The sequence below is a fragment of the Thermochaetoides thermophila genome (assembly GCF_000221225.1).
Source record: "Thermochaetoides thermophila DSM 1495 unplaced genomic scaffold scf7180000011816, whole genome shotgun sequence".
NCBI lineage: Eukaryota > Fungi > Ascomycota > Sordariomycetes > Sordariales > Chaetomiaceae > Thermochaetoides > Thermochaetoides thermophila.
This window is the reverse complement of record NW_006383032.1, coordinates 2,618,203-2,639,702: the sequence shown is the minus strand read 5'-3', so window position 1 is coordinate 2,639,702 and position 21,500 is coordinate 2,618,203. Positions and strand designations below refer to the sequence as shown.

General features: G+C 51.8%; 7 protein-coding genes across 7 annotated transcripts; 2 read left to right on the top strand and 5 right to left on the bottom strand.

The window, feature by feature from the left end:
- Positions 1–19: 19 nt before the first annotated feature.
- On the bottom strand, positions 20–1,879 carry CTHT_0028040 (uncharacterized protein; the record flags this gene model as incomplete). The annotated part of the gene is made up of 8 exons (XM_006693198.1): positions 20–41; positions 111–473; positions 535–566; positions 621–718; positions 891–995; positions 1,046–1,136; positions 1,192–1,698; positions 1,805–1,879. 8 exons carry the CDS (start codon positions 1,877–1,879, stop codon positions 20–22), a joined length of 1,293 nt encoding a protein of 430 aa, XP_006693261.1.
- Positions 1,880–3,259: 1,380 nt separating this feature from the next.
- Positions 3,260–5,513, top strand: CTHT_0028030 (uncharacterized protein; the record flags this gene model as incomplete). The annotated part of the gene is made up of 15 exons (XM_006693197.1): positions 3,260–3,281; positions 3,436–3,546; positions 3,618–3,658; positions 3,742–3,778; positions 3,832–4,026; positions 4,085–4,190; positions 4,247–4,357; positions 4,422–4,479; positions 4,541–4,608; positions 4,659–4,749; positions 4,802–4,833; positions 4,888–5,032; positions 5,099–5,133; positions 5,193–5,349; positions 5,403–5,513. The coding sequence occupies 15 exons, from the start codon at positions 3,260–3,262 to the stop codon at positions 5,511–5,513; spliced, it is 1,320 nt and encodes a 439-aa protein (XP_006693260.1).
- Positions 5,514–6,315: 802 nt separating this feature from the next.
- Positions 6,316–7,797, bottom strand: CTHT_0028020 (putative GTP-binding protein; the record flags this gene model as incomplete). Its single annotated transcript, XM_006693196.1, has 3 exons — positions 6,316–6,555; positions 6,614–6,901; positions 7,627–7,797. 3 exons carry the CDS (start codon positions 7,795–7,797, stop codon positions 6,316–6,318), a joined length of 699 nt encoding a protein of 232 aa, XP_006693259.1.
- A 770-nt stretch (positions 7,798–8,567) lies between these two features.
- Positions 8,568–11,237, bottom strand: CTHT_0028010 (uncharacterized protein; the record flags this gene model as incomplete). Its single annotated transcript, XM_006693195.1, has 2 exons — positions 8,568–8,846; positions 8,919–11,237. The coding sequence occupies 2 exons, from the start codon at positions 11,235–11,237 to the stop codon at positions 8,568–8,570; spliced, it is 2,598 nt and encodes an 865-aa protein (XP_006693258.1).
- A 1,513-nt stretch (positions 11,238–12,750) lies between these two features.
- Positions 12,751–13,560, top strand: CTHT_0028000 (uracil phosphoribosyltransferase-like protein; the record flags this gene model as incomplete). Its single annotated transcript, XM_006693194.1, has 3 exons — positions 12,751–12,890; positions 12,961–13,319; positions 13,385–13,560. 3 exons carry the CDS (start codon positions 12,751–12,753, stop codon positions 13,558–13,560), a joined length of 675 nt encoding a protein of 224 aa, XP_006693257.1.
- Positions 13,561–13,906: 346 nt separating this feature from the next.
- On the bottom strand, positions 13,907–14,352 carry CTHT_0027990 (transcription elongation factor 1-like protein; the record flags this gene model as incomplete). The annotated part of the gene is made up of 3 exons (XM_006693193.1): positions 13,907–14,064; positions 14,124–14,171; positions 14,277–14,352. The coding sequence occupies 3 exons, from the start codon at positions 14,350–14,352 to the stop codon at positions 13,907–13,909; spliced, it is 282 nt and encodes a 93-aa protein (XP_006693256.1).
- A 1,050-nt stretch (positions 14,353–15,402) lies between these two features.
- Positions 15,403–19,907, bottom strand: CTHT_0027980 (uncharacterized protein; the record flags this gene model as incomplete). The annotated part of the gene is made up of 7 exons (XM_006693192.1): positions 15,403–17,653; positions 17,739–17,925; positions 17,991–18,325; positions 18,386–18,962; positions 19,022–19,138; positions 19,214–19,568; positions 19,635–19,907. The coding sequence occupies 7 exons, from the start codon at positions 19,905–19,907 to the stop codon at positions 15,403–15,405; spliced, it is 4,095 nt and encodes a 1,364-aa protein (XP_006693255.1).
- Between the last annotated feature and the right edge of the window lie 1,593 nt (positions 19,908–21,500).

Genomic DNA, 21,500 nt, shown 5'->3' with positions numbered 1-21,500 from the left:
GCTTGCATGCCATAGACTTCTACTCCGAATCCGGCCGTAACCTTTGAGGAGTCAGTATTTAGGACGGATACAAGGGTTTGCCATCAACTGGCAACAGTTCCATCACGTACCTCAAGAGTTCAAACTCACGGAAGTTTTTGAGATACCTAGTCCCCCTCCGATACGGTCGCAGAGCCATGTCTGGCAGGGGATGGCGCCATTCCCCCTCCACATTGGTCAAGCGTGTGATGTAGGAAGCGTCGTGGAAGGAAGGATCAAACACGAGAAGGTTCTTAGAACCGCTCTTAAGCCGCTCAAAGCCAATGATCGTTAGAGAGTGGCCGACGTGCTGGAAGTAGATAGGGGGTAGGTTAGTTCGGCGGACACGCTGCGTTGGGTCGAGGACACCGGACTGGAAGTATTGCTCGACGAAATCCATCAGCTCTGCCTCGGCCTTCGCGGAGTCTTTGTTCTTGATGGCGCGAGCTTCGCATCTAATGATAGATTGTGTCAGATGGGGAAGGCTACTGAGAAGAGGGATACTGGTTTACATACGGGATATTTAAGTACCGGAACATGGCTAACGCCTAGGAAACACATGTCAGTCACCAAGTCAAACAGCCGCAGTCAATGTCACTTACTTCTGGAGTTCCAATATATTTTCTGGTGCCACGGATACCTCCCGTCTCTATGCGACCCTGTACATTGATTCCGTGGTCCCAGGCACCCTCAATGTAATCTTGGATTTGAAATATTGAGGGTAACTTGCCACCAAAGGTTTCGTGTCCCTTCATCCTTTTCTCGATTACAAACGAACATACCATCTGGATATTACGATAGCCGCAAAAGCCCCCTACGAGCTGCTTAGCCCTATCTTTCCTTCAAACACAGGCCACAGACTCTACACCTACCTTCCTTCTTAAGTTTAGAGACATGCTGCACGCACGGATGACAGAGATAAGCATACTTGACTGAAGGGCTCTGCTCGAGCAGTTTTGTTATGACAGGAATCACGCCTGAGCTTGTTAGCAGGCTGTTCCAAGACATGAAAACAGAAGAAACGTACCCTTGGCGACCACCTGGCCCTCTCGTTTCAGGAGGTTTACTAGCCAGTCTGGCATGCGCTCTTCATGGGCATACTTCCCCAATTGTGCGGTCTGCTCTTCGTTAGCCCGCTAAAGCCGTGGTTGATTAAGCAAGATGGCAGCATACCCCAAGACGCTTGATGAGTCTCGTTGCAGCAGACCCATCCTCTGTGTGAGTTTTCTCATGACGTCTTTTCTTAGAGTTATGCCTATGATTTGAGGACGAGGAACCAGGCATCCTGAGAAGATTCTTCCAGAAGCTTATTGCAGAGGCTTGGCGCTCTGACTTAGGTGATTTATGTTCCCGCTTGTGGTGATGCCCTCCCTCACGATGGTGAGGCTTGGGACTGGCAGAATGAGAAGAGGTATGCAAAGTTTGGGCACTGGTGGCGTCTTGTTTCTGCTCCGAGCTTGCAGGAATTGATTCCTCAGCCAAATGCTCAGCAGATCCAGCTGCCTCTTGTTCATGAAGCTCGAGATGGTAGTCCAGGTCGGAGAGCAGTAAGATCTCGCCGCAATCCTCGATTGGACACTCAACATAAGCAGGATCCTCGTCCGTGATCGTGGCACCAGATGTTTGGTCTTCCTGGGCAACAAATGGTGAGGGATCCTCAGAATGAAGGGTCTCGATATGCTAAAGTTATGTCAACGTCGTCGCCCACAAGACCTTTAATAGGAAAGTTGGAGGAGAGAGGTTTGTCCCCAGAGCAGCGGAGTTGCAATGGATGCTAAAGACTTACAATCAACATTTCATATTCGCCTGTCCTGCTTTTCCAGCCACAGAACGGGCAGAGAATTTCCTTGTCTTGTTCCATTTTTTTTTACGTTGTGAGCTTGTTAAACCCAATTTTCTTTGTGTGAATTTAGAGGAAGAATGAATGCCGAGGCCATGGGCATGGAGCAGGATGTGTGGTGTTTAAGGGTGTGGAAGTGAAAACGTAGGTAGAGTCCCGGAGGTGCTAAGTGAGAAGTTGGCAACTTGGCGGATAGGCCATGGCATGCGATTTTACTTTTGACAACGTACAATGAAGAACGTGTTTGACTGAGCAGATGGCAGATCGTATTGTGACAAGTCAGCCAGGCAAGCAGGCAGGTGACCGCTGACAATTGAGACGGTGTAGGGCCAACGGGTACCAAAGCCAGGTGGCCCAGCCAGACCTCAGCTGTTTGATGGCGTTTGCACGGATGGCAAGGGCCATCCGGCATTTCCTTCCTGGGCCGAGGTGCTGCATAAGGGGGTTCCCTTGGTGAGTGATGGCTTCCATGCTGTCTTTTGGCTATCTCACCATCATGGATGCGTGTCCCTTAAGGACAGAGTCACAGAATCGCAGGTTGGTGATTGTGCTAACACACTCGAAGGCAAATAACACCACGGTCCACTGCAAACTCTCAGCGAACGATGCCAAAGCATTCTTGGAATGCAATGAAATTTCACAGGTTACATTGCTGTTTACGTTACGGGTCGTGTCACATTGACGATTCATATGCCAGATATAGACTTCTAGAACCGGCCCATTCACCATTATTGCTGCTAAGTCACGAGTGTTGGCAGCACCAACAGCTACCAGATGCACAGGCACCAAGCCAACAAAGCCTATATACTCGCAACTGAAACCGGTCTCAAAGAATGTCCCGTTCCCCAGCCAGATCTTTGTTCACATTGATGCCAAGAAGCGTGGAGACAGCACACTACAAATTACTGTGTAGAAACTTAGGTCAGGATTAAATGCCCGGCTGTTTAGGCCCCTGGACAGAACTGAGCTTCTGGCATTAGCAATTACAACAGATGAGGTTCGAAGCGGTAACGGCTCTGATAGTGTGCATTGATATCATTGCGATATTTCAACCAGTGAACTACTCCAGTTACCTCGGGTACTTGCTATCGCCACCTGAGATGCCTTCTGCCCTGCCTGATACGTAATGCATCATTGCCTCTCTAAATGCATATCGGTTGAGTCACAGAAGGATGCGACACCAAGGGCTGTTTCTGAACCCCTGGTCTGGTATTGGTTACCCCACCTTCCATGTCTCCCCCACCCTGCCAAAATAATTCTGCCCCGCCATAACATTAGACACATAGCTTCTCCCCGTGCTTTTGGTGTCCCCTTGGTCCTCTCCTGCGCGATCTTGGGCTTCTCCAGTTTGCCGAATCGATCTAGTGGTTTGCGCGATCCTGAACAGATACATCAATCAAAATGCTTGATATCAACGACTTCAGTACGATCCCCAACTGCGTCTTCTCGTGGCTCGAGGCTGTATCAGAACCTTGATATGTTGCCCGGGTTTTGTACTCGAGACCAATTGCGCTCGTCTCGCGACTTGGCGTGCGGTCAGTCTTTGAGTTCGCCATGTTGACCCGATTTCTGTCCAGTTGTCGAGCGCGGCGGCGACCCTGAGAAGATCAGGGAGAGCCAGCGTAAGCGCTATGCCCCCGTTGAGATCGTCGACGAAGTCATTGCCATGTGGGAGGACCACCGCAAGAGTGAGTTAACAACCACAATGCGCTGTCACCGTCGCCAGTCTATCCCCTGACCAGTACTGTCCAACCCATAGCCGCCTATGCCGCCACCCAGATCAACGCCAAGATCAACGAGGTCCAGAAGCAAATTGGCCCCAAGAAGAAGGCATGAGCTCCAGCTGGAGATGGTTTTTGGTATGGACTCTAACTGGTGTTCAGGCCAAGGAGGATGTCACCGACCTCTTGAAGCAGAAAGGTAGAGAACCCAGGCGTTGCTCCACTGCTGAGGGAAATGCTGACATGCCGTAGCCGACCTGGAGAAGGAGAAGAAGGATCTGCTCGCCTCCGCCGCCGAGAAGGAGAAGGCCCTGAAGGCCAAGGTGCGCACCATCGGCAACATCGTCCACGAGTCCGTCCCCGTCTCTGACAACGAGGACAACAACCGTGTTGAGCGCACCTGGGCCCCTGACGGTGTCACCTTTGAGAAGCGCAATGTGCTTTCTCGTGAGCCCTGCCTACTTTTTATATGCTGAGGAAGAGGCTACTGACAGTATTTAAAAAGATCACGAGGTCCTCGCCAAGCTGGATGGCTATGATCCGGATCGAGGTGTCAAGGTTGTTGGCCACCGCGGCTACTTCCTGCGCAAGTGGGGCGTCTTCCTTAACCAGTACGACTTATATACCCCGGTCTCTGATACACGGTCCAGTTCTAACGTTGCGCAAGGGCCCTTATCAACTACGGCCTCGAATTCCTCTACAACAGGGGATATATTCCCCTCCACACCCCACAGCTTATGCTGAAGGAGCAAATGGCCAAGACCGCTCAGCTCTCGCAGTATGTGTTTCGCGAAAACTTTGCCTATGTGTTTGGCACCGCCATGTCTGACTTTATCCAATAGGTTCGATGAGGAGCTTTACAAGGTCACTGGTGATCAAACTGAGAAGTACCTTATTGCTGTATGACGCCCTCTATCCCCGCCATTGGCAAATCAGTTCTCTAGGATACTGACCAGCCCAGACTTCAGAGCAACCGATCAGCGCCTACCACGCTGACGAGTGGCTTCAGCCCAAGCAGCTGCCCCTGAAGTAAGTTTTTGCGAATCCTGCTCGTGAAGCATCATGTTGATTCCGTCCAGGTATGCCGGCTACTCTACCTGCTTCCGGAAGGAAGCTGGTGCCCACGGCAAGGATGTTTGGGGCATCTTCCGTGTCCATGAATTTACCAAGGTCTGTACTGAGCATCTGATTTGGAACCTCATCTTTACTAACCCAGTGCTAGGTCGAACAATTTTGCATTACGGACCCTGAGAAGTAAGTTGCCCAGAGATTCAACACCCACTTTTGGACCCACATTTACATCAACAGGTCTTGGGAGATGTTCGAGTCCATGATCTCGACTTCGGAGGAGTTCTATCAGTCTCTTGGCATTCCCTACCGGGTGGTCGCTATCGTGTCTGGCGCGCTCAACAATGCTGCGTCCAAGAAGCTCGATCTCGAGGCCTGGTTCCCGGTACGCTGGCAATCTTCTGATATCTAAAGACTTGAAATTGTAGAAATTAACCAGTGTTTCTCACAGCACCAAGGAGAGTTCAAGGAGCTGGTCAGCTGCTCGTAAGTTAGAGCTTATCAATGAGCCCCAAGAGGACATCTGCTGATCGCTCATGCTACAGGAACTGCACGGACTACCAGAGCCGTGATCTGGAGATTCGCTTCGGCATCAAGAAGCAAACCGATGTCAAGAAGACCTACGTGCATTGTCTCAATTCCACCCTGACTGCTACCACGCGCACTATCTGCGCTATTCTAGAGAACTTCCAAACAGAAGACGTATGTCTCATTAAGCGCTGCGGGTCTTCTACTTTAACTAACCAGTCTTCCAGGGCGTTAAAATCCCCGAGCCCCTGCGGAAGTACCTGCCAGGTGCTCCCGACTTCATCCCCTTCGCCAACACGGCGCCTGAGAAGAAGGAGAAGGAGATTCCCGTGCGGTAATGATACAGGCGATATAGAACCTCGGGAGGAAATGGTTCCAGAGAGATGAGCCTTCTGCGAGTTAGATAAATCGAAGGAAGCCTAATGGCGGCCAACGTGATGATATCAGATATGCTAAGAGTATTGAAGAATCGATGTTGATGTCTTGTCGGATTTTTGTATCAATTCGAGGATCTTTCACCAAAATAATCGACAAACTCTAATACAAAAAGACCGTCATGCTCATGGGCTACTGTCTAGTCTTCATACATCCCATCTGATAAAATTGACGTGTGAAAGCTACTCTTGACAAGACCCATGAATGCTGCCATGACCTTCGTCAACGTCCAGATACCATCATCATCCAAGGTTGCCCTTCCAAGTCCACACAAAGAAGCCAGGTACCGTCAGTTCATAATGCCAAAATCAATCCCAATATACAAAATGATAACCACAATGCCCGGAAGCCAGGCTTACTTTGGCCTCGGGAACCACAAAAGACCATTCCTTCCACAGCATTACCGTCTCGTGACAACCGAAACCCGTGTTGAAGCCAAAAACCGGCCAAGTAGAATAAAAAAAAGGGAACTTAGAGCCGAAACAGGATGGGATGAAAGCAGAAAACAAGAGGAGAAAAGAGGAAAGGCATCACTCTCTCCCAACTCTTACCGGGCAAAACCGAACTTGTAAAAACAAAGAGAAGGAGGAGTAAGAAAACACATGATATCATGCCTATCTGCCCCTGCCTAACCATCTTCCTAGCAGGGAAAACGTAAAATCAGGGGTAGGAAGCCCGTCGACAGAATGTGACGAGGACACACAATCACATGACGATACACTTGCTGCCCTCACTATTCGCGGTCGGGTTCTGTGACTTTTCGATCTCGCCGATGAGCATCTCGAAGGCTTTAGCCACATTCTCATTATAGCGAGCACTGGCCTCGGTCCAGGCGCACTTGTACTTGTCGGCCAGTGCCTTGCCCTGCTCGGGGGTGACCTGGCGCTGCTCAGGGCGCAGGTCGCTCTTGTTGCCGACGATGACGATCGGGACGCTGTCGGTGCCCTGAAGGTGGGTAAGGTTGTTAGTTCATGGAGAACTAGCGGCAGAGAAGGCAACATACCAGATGGTTGAGGATCTTGTCGCGAATGACCTGCACCATCTCAAAGGACTGCAGCGACGACACACTGTACACCAGCATGTAGCCGTGGGTGCCGATCACTTGCTTCGAATTGAGGATACTGTACTCATCCTGGCCGGCTGTGTCGACAATTTCAGTTGCATACTCTTGGCCCTTGTACTTGATCTCCTTGGAAAATGTACTCTCGATGGTCGGGTAGTAACTCTCGACAAAGTGGCCGTCGACGTAGCGGACCGCGAGCGACGATTTGCCTGTTGGTTTGCGGTTGGACTTGTGGTTAGCAGTGTGTGGTGGGGGTGTGATGCGCGTATGGGAGGGATCGGCGCTGCCGCAATCGGTTCGTCGGTGACCATGTGGGATGCCGATAATGAGAGTATTGATGCTGAGTCTTTGAGATAGTGATCACGTACCGACCGAGCGGCTGCCGACTATGGCAATCTTCCGCTGTTTAGCAAGAGAAGGCATTTATGCGTTGGCTGGCGGCTGCCGAGTCGCAGAGCCAGACAGGTATAATCGGTTGAGTTTGGTTGGGGAATCCAAGGGCCGGTGGCGTTGCGGCAGTGACTCCGGCTCGATACGATGCGACGCGATCCGGCTGGGCTATTCGCTGACGGATCTGAAGAGGCTCTTGTCAAACGATTGGACCAGCTAATTGGAAGTCTTTGTCCAGATATCGGATGGGATCAAGCCCCACGGTAACAATCGCACGATCGAGCAGTAGGTAAACAGTTCGGTTCTGGTGGCGGGTTGATGCTTTGGGATGGGATCAAAGAGAAGGGGGCAGGGAGAGGAGTCGAGACCTTCAAAGTCAGACCAAAAACACCAAGGGACACTGGCAGCGCTGGTTATACAGGCAGAACGCAAGCAGGAAGGGCAGTGAAGTGTAAAGAAAGGCGTTGTAGCAACGAAAAAGAAGAATTGGGCCAGATGGTGCCGGGGCGAGAAGATGCGACAGTCCTCCAAAGACCCAAAACACAAGCGCTTGTCAAGCACACAGGCACACGCAGGAGAGGCGACGATGCGGGGTGGGCCAGACCACTTCTGGAAGCCCTTCTGTCAATCTTGGCATCGGCTGTTGGCAAGGGTCGACCGGCCGGTTCCAGCCGCCCCACCTGAGGCTTTGCCCAGGAAGCTCTTCTGTTGGCGCACTGGCCCGGCGCTGACATTGTTAAAATGGTCCGCTGGTGGGTTCCAGCACTTTGTGCGACGATCCAGTGGACTGGCGACCGCAGCGCTGAGCATGTGACTCAGGCCCCAGAATGCACGCCGGCGACTGCAGCTGCCACGCGATGCCAGCAGATACCAAATGCCGGATGCTAGATGCTGCTTGGAAGATGCTGGACGCTTGGAGATCTGTTCCGGCTGCAACTATATGGTTCACGGGCAGACCGACCTCCGGAGCAGCACTAAGGCAATGAGCCTGGTAGATCACCCAGGTATTCATTCCGTAGGTTGAAGCAGCAGCATCCAGACAGAGGGGCAGGGATGCAATGGACAATCTTGGTCACGATCATGTCGAGCAAAGCATCAAGCACTATCATTGGAGGCCTGGCATGAACGTGTATTTTCTTTTTCTTGTTTTCCTTTGATGTTGCACTGGTCCGCGAAAGTTGGTTGCTCATAGGTCATGCGCTCGCGTCCATCATTACGCCCACCGTCCGCCCGACCAGTATAATGGCTCCGAACTCAACGTCATAGAAAGGGAAATCCTACGCGTTCGCCGTGCTACCTAACAGCCATCACCCAATCCTAGCCTACCATTTTATGCAAGCTGTGTTCCCATCTCGTTCTCATCGCCCAAGCCTATTATCCCTTCCCTTAACCCTTAACGCCCAGTCTAGAACAAGGACAGAACCCTACCATACCTGTGTATTAGAGCCCAGAAGAGAGCATGCGTCGTGTAAAATGGTCAGACGGCTAAATAGATGACCAGCCCTCAACGCAGATCGGCAAGCTGCTCGACTAGGTTCTTCAACCTCGTCAAGGCAGCCGACTCAGCACCATGCCCTGAGCCCAAACCCGTATCCTGGGCTTCAGCAATCTTTTGGTGAAAAGCAATGAACTCCTTGATGGAGTCGAGCAGTGGCTGTAAGCCCTTCTGAGGATGTATTTCAACAAAGCGGGAGCGGATCGGGCTGCGCAGGCAGAGGTATCCCAGAAGAATAGAGAGATAGCCCAAGGCAACGTTAAGCTGCGTCTCTTCCATGGAGTCGGCCTGTTACTCGTGTCAGTGAACCATATTCTTTCTTTCGTCTTTTTTTTTTGGAAATGTGAGAGGTGGACCTACGTCCGCTGTCTTGGCGTGATTTTCTGCGAATATCTTCATCAACCCATCGAGCGGCTCCGATCGTCCTCCATCTCCCTGGAGGAAGCCCGACGCAGGAGGGTAATACACACAAAAATTGATCATGGCCCCGAGCATCATAATAAGAGACTCGAGCACTTTAGTCACTGCAGCTAATTCCTTTTCCTCGTTCTTGTCTCTGAGCGTGTTGACCACGATCCCAAACGCACTACACGCTGACTCGGCCAAGCGGCGCAGCAGTCCACGTTCTGCGAACAGGCGCGATGCTTCCTCATTATGGTTGGTAATGTTGAGCGAGATGCGAAGTGCGAGATTTTCTAGATCGGCAAGCTCTTGGACAGGCTTTTCGAGCGCCTTCTCCAACGTGCTGGCAACGATAGGTGCGTACTCCCTCGTCCAGGTCACGCTACTTAGAGGCGACTGCATAGCATTAATGGAGTGGCCCTCGAGCACGTAGAGCGAGAGATAGAGGTCGATAGCTTCTGGCTGGTCGGGGAAGTCCCAACAGTCTGAATCGTTGATGCTGTCGGAGACGATGGAGAACAAGTGCTCTGTAACTTCCCCGTTGAGGAGTTCGTCTTCAGCAGCGAAGGTTTGCGCCGAAGGCTGTTGCATGAGCACATCCAAACACTTCAAGGCCAGCGTGCGTGGCGACAGTCGTGAAGGAGCAAACTTCTCCCAAACGGGCAGCTCGAGGAGCGAGTACTTTATCGTCGTCAGAGTCATCTGCCCATTCTTGGAGACATTCTGCTTTCGATCCTTCGCGATTTGGGTGATGTCCGTGGTTTGCCCGAGCAGTCGACTGACAAGAGTGGCAAGCCCCTGTGAGCGAAGCTCACAAACTAAGTGAGCCGACGTAGTAGCAGCAAGCAGGGTAGTGACTATGGCCAAAATAGCGTATCCAGAGACGACGTCAGTCTCATCGCCGAGAGACTTGAATAGGTTTCCACTATCACTGTGATTACGGAACTGCTGTCGGAAATCCTTATTTTTGATCTTCTGGGCAACTTCGAGCAGAGCACCCCGTCTCAGCAATGAGGACTTAGCTGATGGCGTGCCAACCCTGTCAAGGATGTCGTCCATCTCATCGGCAAAGCGGCTGTTGGCACCCGCTTGCCTCAACTCGTGAAGGCTTCGAACAGCACCAGAGTTCTGGGTGTCATCCTCCTCATCGAGATAGGAAAATTTGCTAGCGGTCGAGCTTTTAGTCAATTGTCCAAATTTGAAAAACGCACTGCTTGAAGAAGCGTTGCCCAGACTGGCACCGCTGCCACTGCCTCCTAACAGCCAGTCATCGTCATCGGCAAGCATCGTCCTCTGCTGGCTGTAGGTGAACTTGGGGCCGGCCTTTTTGGTGGCAGCCATGATGGGGCGGGGGATGGTTCCTGAAGGACTGGCAAGCGAAGCGTGTGACAAGTTGGATTCAGAAAAGGCAAAACGAGGAGGAATGGTAGCAGCAGCATTGCGGCTTCCCGAAGGTTGAGCCGATGGGACATGATCATCAGAATCGGATGAACTGCTTTCTTCTTCTGCCTGGGCAGCTAAAGCATCGATTAACCGTCTCTTTCGAACGGGCTGTGCAGGGGACAGTGCCTGGGCACTGGATGCCGAAGGTTGCGATGGCGGTGTTGTTTTAGGGGCGGGTTTAGACCGGGATGAAACGGAGAGGCGGAGGGGGATCATTTGTCTCCTAACGTCCGGAGAGTTGGAACTAATGCTTAAATTTTTCAAGGTTCGAGCCGTCTTTGCCGAGAAGGGCATTGAAATGGGGGCATTGTCCCTCATGTCAACATCTCTCTCGGGAGTGGTTTGTCCAGAAACGGAAGCAGTCTTCTTGCTGCGTTCACATTTTGTATTGTCGCCAACAGGTGATCTGTCTCCAGTGGGGGATGAGTCTGGTGTTGAATAAGGGCCAGTGGGCTTTCCCTGGTCCGACTCTTCTCTTGTGAGCCTGCGCTTCTTAGCCCTCTTAGCTTCGTCCTTCTCTTGCTTCATTTTAGAAGGCCCAGAGCTTGGCTGGCTTTGTGCTTCTTCAACAGCAGGCTTCACGCGTGCTCCGGCACCATATTTTTTAGTGTTATTCTGGCCAGATTTGGTAGTGTCGGCAAGGCGCATCGTCACTGAAGGGAATTCTGGAGAGCCAGAGGAGGACTTTGAGAACGTAGGAATCACAGGAGCCGACTCCGTGTGTCTCAAAGTTCCAACTACCCTCGGCTGGACCCTTCGCCTGGCAGCCTTCCCGTATGTTGTGATTCTCTTCTTTGGAGTGAAGCCGAAGAGGGCATCCGCGCTGTCAGCCATCGTGAAAGGATTGCAGTAGGAAGAGCGCGACAAGAAAGGCAAATGCGGGGACTGTGGGCGTGGGCGATGCGCGAAGATTGTGTAGAGTTCCAGCGAAAAGCGTAAATCAATTCGGCATTTCAGATGGTCGTGCTTGATATACAGGACGCTAGAAGAAGACTAATGGAGGGTAGGATTGGATGACGTCCTGGGCCAAATAGAGCGCAGAGGGAGACGGGACCAGATGCCGGATGGTTGGCCTAGGCGCGGTCGCGCTGAGACCTGTTGTCAACTGTCGCGCAATGGAAGCTGCACGGCCCGGGAGCAGATAGGGGTTAACAAAGCAAAATGTCACGATGTCGTATCCATCAAGCGACTCTGCGCCAGAGGAGTTTAAATCGAAGAGCTGTTACCGCGGGGTTCTTTATGGGCAGTGAATGTTGACGCACTCGCAGGTCGCAGGTTGGCCATGGCGCTGTTGTTGTGTTTGGAAACAACCTCAACCCCGGTCCTACGCTGCATGACTTGCCAAGAAACAAATTGCCCCACGCTGTTCCTGCAAGCAGCCCGGCCCTGCTGCAACAATCACTGGTGCCTTGATCCGTGCGTCAGTAATCGGTGGTCGGTAGTGGGGCTGGGATCCGTTAGAAGGTGGGGCGCCGTTTTCCTTCAGCTTTCGAAGATCAGTTGGCATCAAATGGGCTGATGATCTCAAAGGACTGCGTCTGCGAAAGGGAGAGCTTAGTTCTGCCCTTAGCTTTGCTCTCCTGGAAGAAAGATACGGCTTTTCTCTCTGGAGAACTGCTCGGTTTGCTTGACCGCGACCGCTTGCTTCTTCCTCGGTATAGCCACAAAAACCTCTTTGTTCCCGGAGCAGGAGGATTCCAGCACTATGGGATCACGACCCGAGTATCCAGAAAAGCAGAACTGACCTATCATACCCGCTAGAGTTGTCTTTCAGCTCTCTGACGCCTGTCGCATTGACCAGCCCCCGAACTCTTATTTAACTGGGCTGGCAGACACTTCCAAGAGCCCAGGCTAGCACCTTTAAAATTGTCATCGCCAAAGCTAAGTACAAAGCCACAGATCCTTCGTAGACCAAGTAGCATTGCTCAGGGGTTTGTTATCCATTACACCTTGCGTTCTGTGGGCCGTAGCGATAAGGACAGAACCTAATGTTAGGACTTGGATAGTGTGTGCAAGGGAAGGCCCATGTGGCGTCTGTGTCTGTGGTCCAGCCAGCTGCCTTGTATGGTGGGGTTGGACTGGATTCCCTGGCTGCATGGGAGGGTTCAAGATGCCCGATTTCTCTGCTTACAGAATCCCAAAATTTGCCTGAACCACTCAGAAAACCCAACTGGACGCATATCCGTCGTCTAAGTACGTTCTTATAACTATTTTGTCGATACCCCAGTTGTTTAGCTTGTTTCGATCACAAATTCTCCGGTATGCATGCTCCTCCGCATCTCTTTGTGAGGGGTCGGGCTTCTCCATGCTCATCGTTTCTTGCTTGTATAGAGTCCATCCTGTCACCATGTCCGACACCAAATCATCCGTCGGCCCTGATTACCAGCATGAGAGTCAAAAGCCGACAGCAACGGTTTCTACCCCAGTAGAGGGCGTCGGTTCTCTCATCGTTCTCCCTCAGACTCCCCAGCTGATTGCTCTGCTCTCGTGAGTGGCGTCTCCCCTCGTGTGGTGAGCAACATCATAAAACAGTGAGATTCTAATGAACAGCTCCTAGCATAATCCGTAACAAGGATACCAACCGCGGAGACTTTATCTTCTACGCCAACAGGATCATTCGTCTGTTGGTAGAGGAGGGTCTCAACCATCTGCCTACAGTCGAGCACACCGTAACGACGCCTGTCGGCCGGACCTATGATGGGCTGGCATTCCAAGGCAAGATCTGTGGTGTGTCTATTATGCGGGCCGGAGAGGCCATGGAACAAGGTTTGAGGGAGTGCTGCCGGTCCGTCAGAATCGGTAAAATCTTAATTCAGAGAGATGAGGAAACGGCCCAACCAAAGCTCTTTTACGACAAGCTTCCCGATGATATTGCCAACAGATGGGTCCTCCTGCTTGATCCCATGCTTGCCACGGGTAGGCCTCTTTTGAACTCTCAGGGAGCGCGTTTGTGTTCGGTATAGCTGATGTATTTTGCCCAGGTGGTTCTGCCATTATGGCGGTGGATGTTCTAAAGTCTCGCGGTGTTCCCGAGGAGCGCATTCTGTTCCTGAATGTTTTGGCGAGTCCTCAGGGCGTCCGAAACTTTGCCAGCAAGTACCCCAAGGTCCGCATCGTGACCGCGTTTGTGGATGAGGGCCTGAATGAGAAGAAGTAAGTCACTCCCTGTCTCTCTCTATCCCGGAACGACGACTGGCTCACCGGATTGCTTATAGCTACATCATACCCGGCCTTGGTGATTTCGGAGACCGTTACTATACCCGGTAGAAGACGTTTAATGCAGCAGTCTGGTAATGGAGAATATTTCATTGCACTATTAGCGTATGTATCAAGAGATTCCATTTTGCATGACCGTGAATCCCTTCCGGAATAACTGCCAGCATTGAGAGCAGTAATCGTAGAATTATGCCAGTGCCAGGACGTCAAAACTCAAACCCATATCCATATTCCAAGGTAATTTATGCTTATGTTGGGAAAAGATCAAACGCAGTCCTGAGGACGTCTCAATCATAGTCCTCATCATCAGGCACAATGCCCTCGCCTTCGTAGCCACCACGCTCATCGTCATCATCATCGTGTACTCGGCGGCTTGAGCCGCCGCCCCGACCGCCAGACAGCTTCTCAGCCATGGCTTCAGCGGCGGCTTCCTGGGCCACAGCTTCTGCAATCATACGTCAATATCTCACGAGACAAAAAAATCAAGTCTCCTTCGTGTCATACCTGCAGCGTCAACCCATTCGCTATAGACATCAATCGGAGCAGAAAGATCTATCGAACTTGTTAGCAAAGGCAACACTAGCTTAGATTAAGAGACAAGTCAGGCTGAATGCTTACAGTTGATTCCACACTGGAACTTCTGGCCACAGACCTTACATTCAAGATTGCCTACCCCGACCTTCTTATCCAGTTTGATCTCAATGGACCTTTCGTGGTTGCAGAACAAGCACATGAATGTCGTAGGAAGGGGTTCGCGCTAACGAGCAGGTCAATAAGACTTTCTCGGTGTAGAGAGAAGGGGCTATGCTCTAAGCCTACTTTCTTTGGGCCCTGTGGCTTCCGCGAACTCTTTTTCCTCTTACCCATTGCGTTGGAGGATGTAAGAGTAACTGGGGATGATAAACAGTTGGCTGCCTTGCGTGGCGGCGCTGAAGAGAGGCTGAAACGAGCTTGGTTCGATGGTTTCAGGATGGAGTTGTGATATGACTTTCAGGGCCTGTGGTTAATGTCCTGATTACTTCGGTACAGGCTAGATTTGGGTTGAAGTTCCAGCCCTCACTTCACACAGGGAGTGAAAGGTCGCGTCAGCTTTTCGAGGCGTGTTAAGGCGAGAAAGCTAAAGTGGATGATCCGTTGAAGGCAGAGAGTGGGGCCAGCTCGTGTGGACGCTTGGACCACATCATGATGGCGCAGGTACACAGTACGTCACGTTCACACACCACGGGGCTATGAACCTTCAACTTGAGACCACTCGGTGTTAGTGATGATTAGATGGGATTCATATAAATATCCCATTCGAGATCATGCATTATCGGTATGTAGCAGGAGGAGATAAGATGTGATTGGAAATCTCAAGCAAAATCAAGCTAATGGGGGAACCTACACAACAACGAGTAGGTTTGCACATGCGGCAACGCAGTCAAAACGCAGACAAAACAGGTTGCCCATATTTCCATAAGAGATCGGGATTGTTCAAGGTAAGATAATTGTCACCCCAGATGGTTTTAGAGAGTGCAGATGAAGTCAGGAAACTTTGGTCAAATGGCGACATTTAGTTAGAATAATATGGTTTCTTGGCAAGAAATATTCTCTGATTTAAAAAAAGATCCTACCCTCGGAAACATAGATCTGACGAAATGCAATGGTATCCAAACTATTTCTCATGAAAATGAAGAAAGCCTAAATGTATATCAGAATTATCCCCCCCTTCCCCCCCCCCCCACCAACTACCCAAAAAAGGTTCAATCTGGGAGAAAACATACCTGCCCAACTTTGCACGTCATTAATACAGCAACTCCCCGCCCCTGACCATCTTCTTGAACTCGTCATCAGGCTCAACAAACTGGTATGCTTCTCCCCTTACCACACGATCAACCTCCTCACGGATAAACGGGTACACATCTCTCCACGCGTTTCTACCCATCCAGCAGTCCAGATGCCCGTACCCAGGCACCATTTTGCGGCGGTACTCTCCATCAGGAAAGATGTCGCACAACACCTCGTATGTACGTTCCGTAGCTTCAGGTGACAGAACATCATTGTCGCGGCCGTGGAACAGGAAAATCGGAATGCCCTTAAGCCGCCGAATGTTCTCCTCCGTGTCAAGCCGCTCGAAGTGCGGCGCGCCCGACATGACATGGCCGCCGTCATAACCCATGCGCATCAGTAGGTGCAGCATGGTCATGTTGACACCGCCGAAGAAGCGGTCGATCTGCCGGTGCGTGGCCTCATTAAGGTTTGCGTGGTTCCAACACCGGCCAAAGACGAAAGTCGTCCGATGGCAGGACGCATTGTGGCAGAGCTCGTGACGCGGCTGCGGGAACAGCCGCAGGAGCTGGTTCAGCACACGCTGCACGTACGGGTCGTTGCGAGGGTTAGAGGACGTGCTGCATGGGAACCAGTTACCCGCAATGGCGTTGTAGATGCGATCCAGCAACGGCAGTCCGCCGCCCTTGATCATGATCTTGACCGTATTGGGAGGGGACCAGGTTGGGTGCATGAAGACCTGGCTGCAAGTGATGCCCAGAATCCAGTCGGCTGGGATCGTGCCGTCCAGCAGACCGCAGGCGAAGGCTACGCTGCCCATACAATGAGCGATAGTGTAGACCTTCTCCACGTTATAGTTCTCTCGGATATACTCGAGACAGGCTCTCAGGTCATGGCGGGTGTCGTAAGTTGTCCAGTGACTGCCAGGATGCATCAACTTGCTGATACGGTGGACGGTGACAAACACTCGGTAGCCGGCGCGACGGAAGTAGCTAACGGCGTTGTAAGGGATTGTGGGTAAGGCGAATATCTGGTGGTCGACCGACGCGCCAGGGATCATGAACAAGTTACGGATGTTGTCCCGGTCGTTATCGGGGTAGTGTGTTGGCTCCCACACATACATGCGAGTCTTGACCCCATCGGAGGACGTGATTTCGATGGTTTTGGAGTCTTCTGTATAATTGTTGATGAACTTGGGGGATGTCTGAAGAGGGTACTCCAACGGCATGAAAGGCGTCAGGAACTGCGACAATGACTTGCGTGTGAAGAAGGTCAAAAACTTAAGCGCACTATGTGTCTTGCTGAAGGCGTTGCTCCCCGTCGGCTTCAGGGTTGCGATCTGCGTCAAGAAGTCACTTGCCTCGATATGCATGATACCCTTTGCGATGGGTGCTCCTTGACGCCAGGCATCTTCATCGTCGAGGTCGGCACACATGCCGGGGACATGCTCACTGACGGTGACATAGAGCGTCGTGGTGGCCTTCCAGAACTCGGACGGGTCCAGAGCGACCGATGAGTCAACGACCTTGTAGCCGTGGAAATGATACTTCTTATCATTGATCCCCACGATGTCAAAGTCGTAAGTTAGATTCCGAGTGCCAGGCGCATGGTCACTAGAGATAAAGAGATTAAACTCTCCACGTTGAACCATGAACGGTGATCCAGGGATTGTTGGGCAGACAAGTGTGCCTGTCACCATCCCCCGGTGCTGTGCGTGCTTGACCATATCTTCCATGTTATAAGCCTGTACGCTCAAGAAGATACGGGCACTTTCGCAGAGCGACTTGGCACGTCGGAATGCAAGTTCGTACGTGTCGCGGTTGTCCATGGTCAGCTTTGGATCGTAGTGGAGGTAACCAGACATGACCTCCGTATAGCCGAACCCGCTCGCCTGGACCTCATGGGCGTCACGGATGACCTGCTCAGCAAGCTGGAGCTTGCACTGTTCCTCTATATCGTGCGCCTCATCGTGTGCGTCCGGAAGACGAGACTCCCTTGGAGCACGCTGAGGCTCGCCAAAAAGATCAAGGATGCCGTTCTTCTCTTCGCTGATGGTGAGCCCGTGAGAGATAGCCCAAGCCTCAACTGACCGCTCAGCCAGGGCAGCAATGGTTGCGAAAGGATTGGCTCCGAGGGCAGTGGGGATAACGGCTGCGTCAACGACTACAAGCCCATCATACACCTCCTTACCCTTGCCGGTGAAGACCTGGCCAACGTGGTTGGTCACGCCTGTCTTGCCAGTGTTGTCTCTAGACATACATGCTCCACTGTTTTTGGTCAATATCCGTCAGCTAGGAGCCAGGATCACACAAGTAATGGGGAAAATGGGATGATGGAAATGGTATTACATACCCAATAGGATGGACGGTGACCTGTTGGCCCAGCAGTTCATAGAATGGATTCTGAATGAATGTGCCACCCACAGCTTCGGTAGCTTTCTGAAGGATCTGATTCAGTTTTTTGACATGGTGACTCCTGGCAACACCGAGGAACTCGAGGACGGGCTTATCATCTTCAAGTCTTAGAACAGCTTGGTTGCCTGGATCTTATGTCAGCCTCTGTGGCTTCGCTTATGAATCTGCAAGTACTCAGATGTTCACCTACTGTCGTGCGACATAACAAGATAAACTTGTGTCCGTCCAGCAGCGCCTTTCTTGTAGTACGGACCAAAGACCCTACCTCCGTAGCGAGCCAGGGCTGCCTCAGTCCTTTTGAGAAGGTTCTCTTTGGGCTCTTTTTTGTTGGGCATGAGGTCGAGCATAGCCTGGAAGAAGTGCGCTAACGCATGAGGGACAGCGCCTTCTTCGATCACAAAGCCGTCCATCGGATTCTCGTGGCCCTCTCTGCAATCGATGACACTGGTGATGGTTGTGCCAACTGGCTGATAGGGGTTGATACGTTCCTTGCCGATGGCGTTTACACGCTCATCAAGATTGTAGCTGCTATCAGTCAGCAAGAATGTTTCCTCCTGCAGTTGCAATGGGTTTTCGTATACTTACCCGAAAGCCAGGATATCGCCATTCCCACTCATGTTCTGGCCTACCATGTCACTCATTGCCAGCCCAAAGGCCTTGCTTCGCAGCAAGATCTCAGTCGTGGCGATTGCGCCGGCTCCCAGGAACACGGCCTTCTTTGCCTTCACCCACAGAAGGTCGCCATGAAGGTTGGCCTTGAAGACACCCCTATTTCTGCCGTGCCAGGCAAAGTACACGCGCCACCCGCCCGCTGGGTCCTTTTCAACGTATCGCACCTCACACTCACAGAAGATTTCGGCACCCCAGTTCCAGGCATCGGCGATGTAGGTCACCAACGTTGTTGTCTTAGAACCGTCGTTGATGCCAGTAGTATCCTGGCCGGTAAGAGTTGAGGGAGACATCTCAACGCCACAGCTATTGCGACCGTTGCGGAAGCGCGTTGTCTGGCGCACACGCTTGAACTTGGCTTCCAGACCGAACTTCTCCTGAAGTTCAGCCTTTACGCTTTCGGCCTGCTTTCTAAACACCTTTGCTTTCAGCGGCTCTGGCCAATCAGCCGGGAACTCCTCCGGCTCCAGGACATCGGCTGCTTTTTTGTAATCTGTACCAGAGTAAGCATGTATCTCGAGGAGAAGTACTAGAATGTTAGAATAGACTCACATTTGTCTAGAACATCGGGATTGTCCCGGATCTCGGGAGGCCAGGCCTTCATTTGAAGCGTCTTCTTGTCAGCTTCCATAAACACATTAGCGTTTATAAGACTGGTTCCTCCAAGACCTAACCATTCACGTGGTCAGTCAGCATCTGTCCTTGTCAAGGGATACCCGAGGTCAAATGAACTCAGAAACTCACCATTCCCAACAACAGCACTCTGCCCTCTTCCCATGATCAGATGGTACATGCCAGTCGGGTCTCCTCCCTCCACGGGCAGGCCCTTCAGTGGTCCAGGAGCAAAAACGCCTGAGCAGTGCAGCTCACTGAATGCATCTAAAGAGCGTTCCGGGTACTCTCCGGGCCACCGTTCACGGCCACGTTCAAGCACACAAACGGATAGTCCAGTCCTAGCCATGCGGGACGCAGCAACACCGCCACCATAGCCTGAGCCAACAACCACAACATCATACGAAGTCCGCAACAATTCAACTGGTTTGGACAATCGAGGAAACTTCTTTTCCGGAGTACCCGGGGCGTAAGTCCGGCGTTTGCGCTGGGCATAGGAACCTTTAGCGTGAACGTCACACGAGGGACTTGGCTTTGAATTTTGCTGTCCTACATCACGGGGCTGGGAATCCTCATAGGAAGTGGCCGAAGGGGACTCTGGCGCTGGTGCTGGGCTAAACTGTCCGCTGCGCCCGGATTCGGAAGTGACAGGTGAAGTATCATGTGCAATTTCATCTGGGGCAGCGACCTTAATTGAGATCCCATTGACCTTTGCGTGGCTTGCAATGTCGCGATTCTCTGGCCCTCCATTGAGTATCAGAAAAGAAGAAGTGGGGGCTTTTGCCTGAACCCCTGCTGGGGTTTGACACGACAAAGTCTGTTCCATTGAATAAGGATAGGAATTAGTTATACGGACAGATGTACGAGACAACTTTCGAATAGCAAAAATGAAGGGAACAGAGCTGTTGAGACCTCGAGATGTCTCAGTGGGTGAATAAGGTGCGCAAGTAATAGGTGCTAGAGACTAGAAAGTCTAAAAAATTGAGAACAGGGGATTGAGTCAATAATTAAAGACCTAGGGAACTACTAGTCTAAGCTGAACCAAGGAGGTGGAGGCAGACAACGGTGCTTCCCATGATCGCCTACGTACCCTACATATATACTACCTCCCTCTCTCCATTATGCTGCAGGGAGGGAGTCAGCCAAGCGATAGGCTCTTCCACGTTAGACGCCCAGCCTTGATCATCAGGCAAGAGGACCTGACCGTGACGAAGAATATCATTGCCGTATGCAGTCTGGAAGCCCAGTTTCGTGGTCACGATACGCTTAGCAGGGGGATGGTGTGCTGCGTAGTAACATCGCAACTGTGGCCAGGAACGGCCCCAACCGTGCCACCCCTCCACGCTTCCATCAAGGCGCTGGCATCAGCCCCACGGTCATGGAGTTCGAGGCTGGACATAGACGAAAATATTCTATTGCTTGTCTAAGAAGCTTTTATTGGCCAAATTACCAGGCCTAAGAATGCAAGCGTCTGCAAGTCTGCTGTTGGTTGTGGGATTGGGTGGAGCCCTCTCGTCTTTTTGGTCAGCGTGGAGAAGGCTGACTCCAGCATGCAGTAGTGCCGGATCACAACCGGCTGGAGAGATCACCGATTGGCACCGATTCGAGTCCATGTCAGATTGACGAAGCAAGATTACACTATTTCTTGCACGAGGCGCACACGGTGAATCAACTTGGCGCCAACGCAAGGAACAATGTATGTAAACTTTGTCCTCGTGCCTATCCGCAAGGGCGTGCAGAGTGCAGAGTGCAGACAGGATCCTGAGCCCCGAGCTTTCGGGCAACGCGTTGACTATGTGACCCCCGCGCGGCCTCCTATCAAGTGATGTCGTCGATCTCGTCGCCGTCGATACCCGTTGGAATCATCCGCCGGGTCAAAAGGGCGCCATCACAAAGGCTGGCTAAACATAGACGTCCTGCTTGGATGGATGGTCCAACAAGATGCCTCGATCTGTATCCCCTCTCTGCAGGGACTCAGACATGGAAGGGTGGGCCATTGTTAGCCTTGGAAGTTGTGCTCGGTGTCTTCTTGGGTCGCGCACTGGAAGGCAAGGACGCCTGTCTGTCTCGTATATTGGCGATGACCAGGGTCTTTCTCTCGGCGTAGCTATTATTGGACGGGAAACGAACTTGAACCGGGACGGGGTAGGGGAGCCACCGATGATGCATGTACCAGTTTGCCTACGCAGATAAGTTTCTAACCGTTGCACCTAGCAGCAGCGTGGCAACCACTTCGCGCGAAAGCATATCTCGCGACGGCAGTAAGCATTAAGATAGCTTTATCTGACTGACAGACACCAGAGATAAGTACCTGAACTTTCTCTCCCTGGGCAACTGGAATGTTTTCAATGTCAAATGATCTGGGGAGGGACAACCGTCTCGGGTCTTGGAGAGAAATTCCCGAAAATGGCGAAAAAAA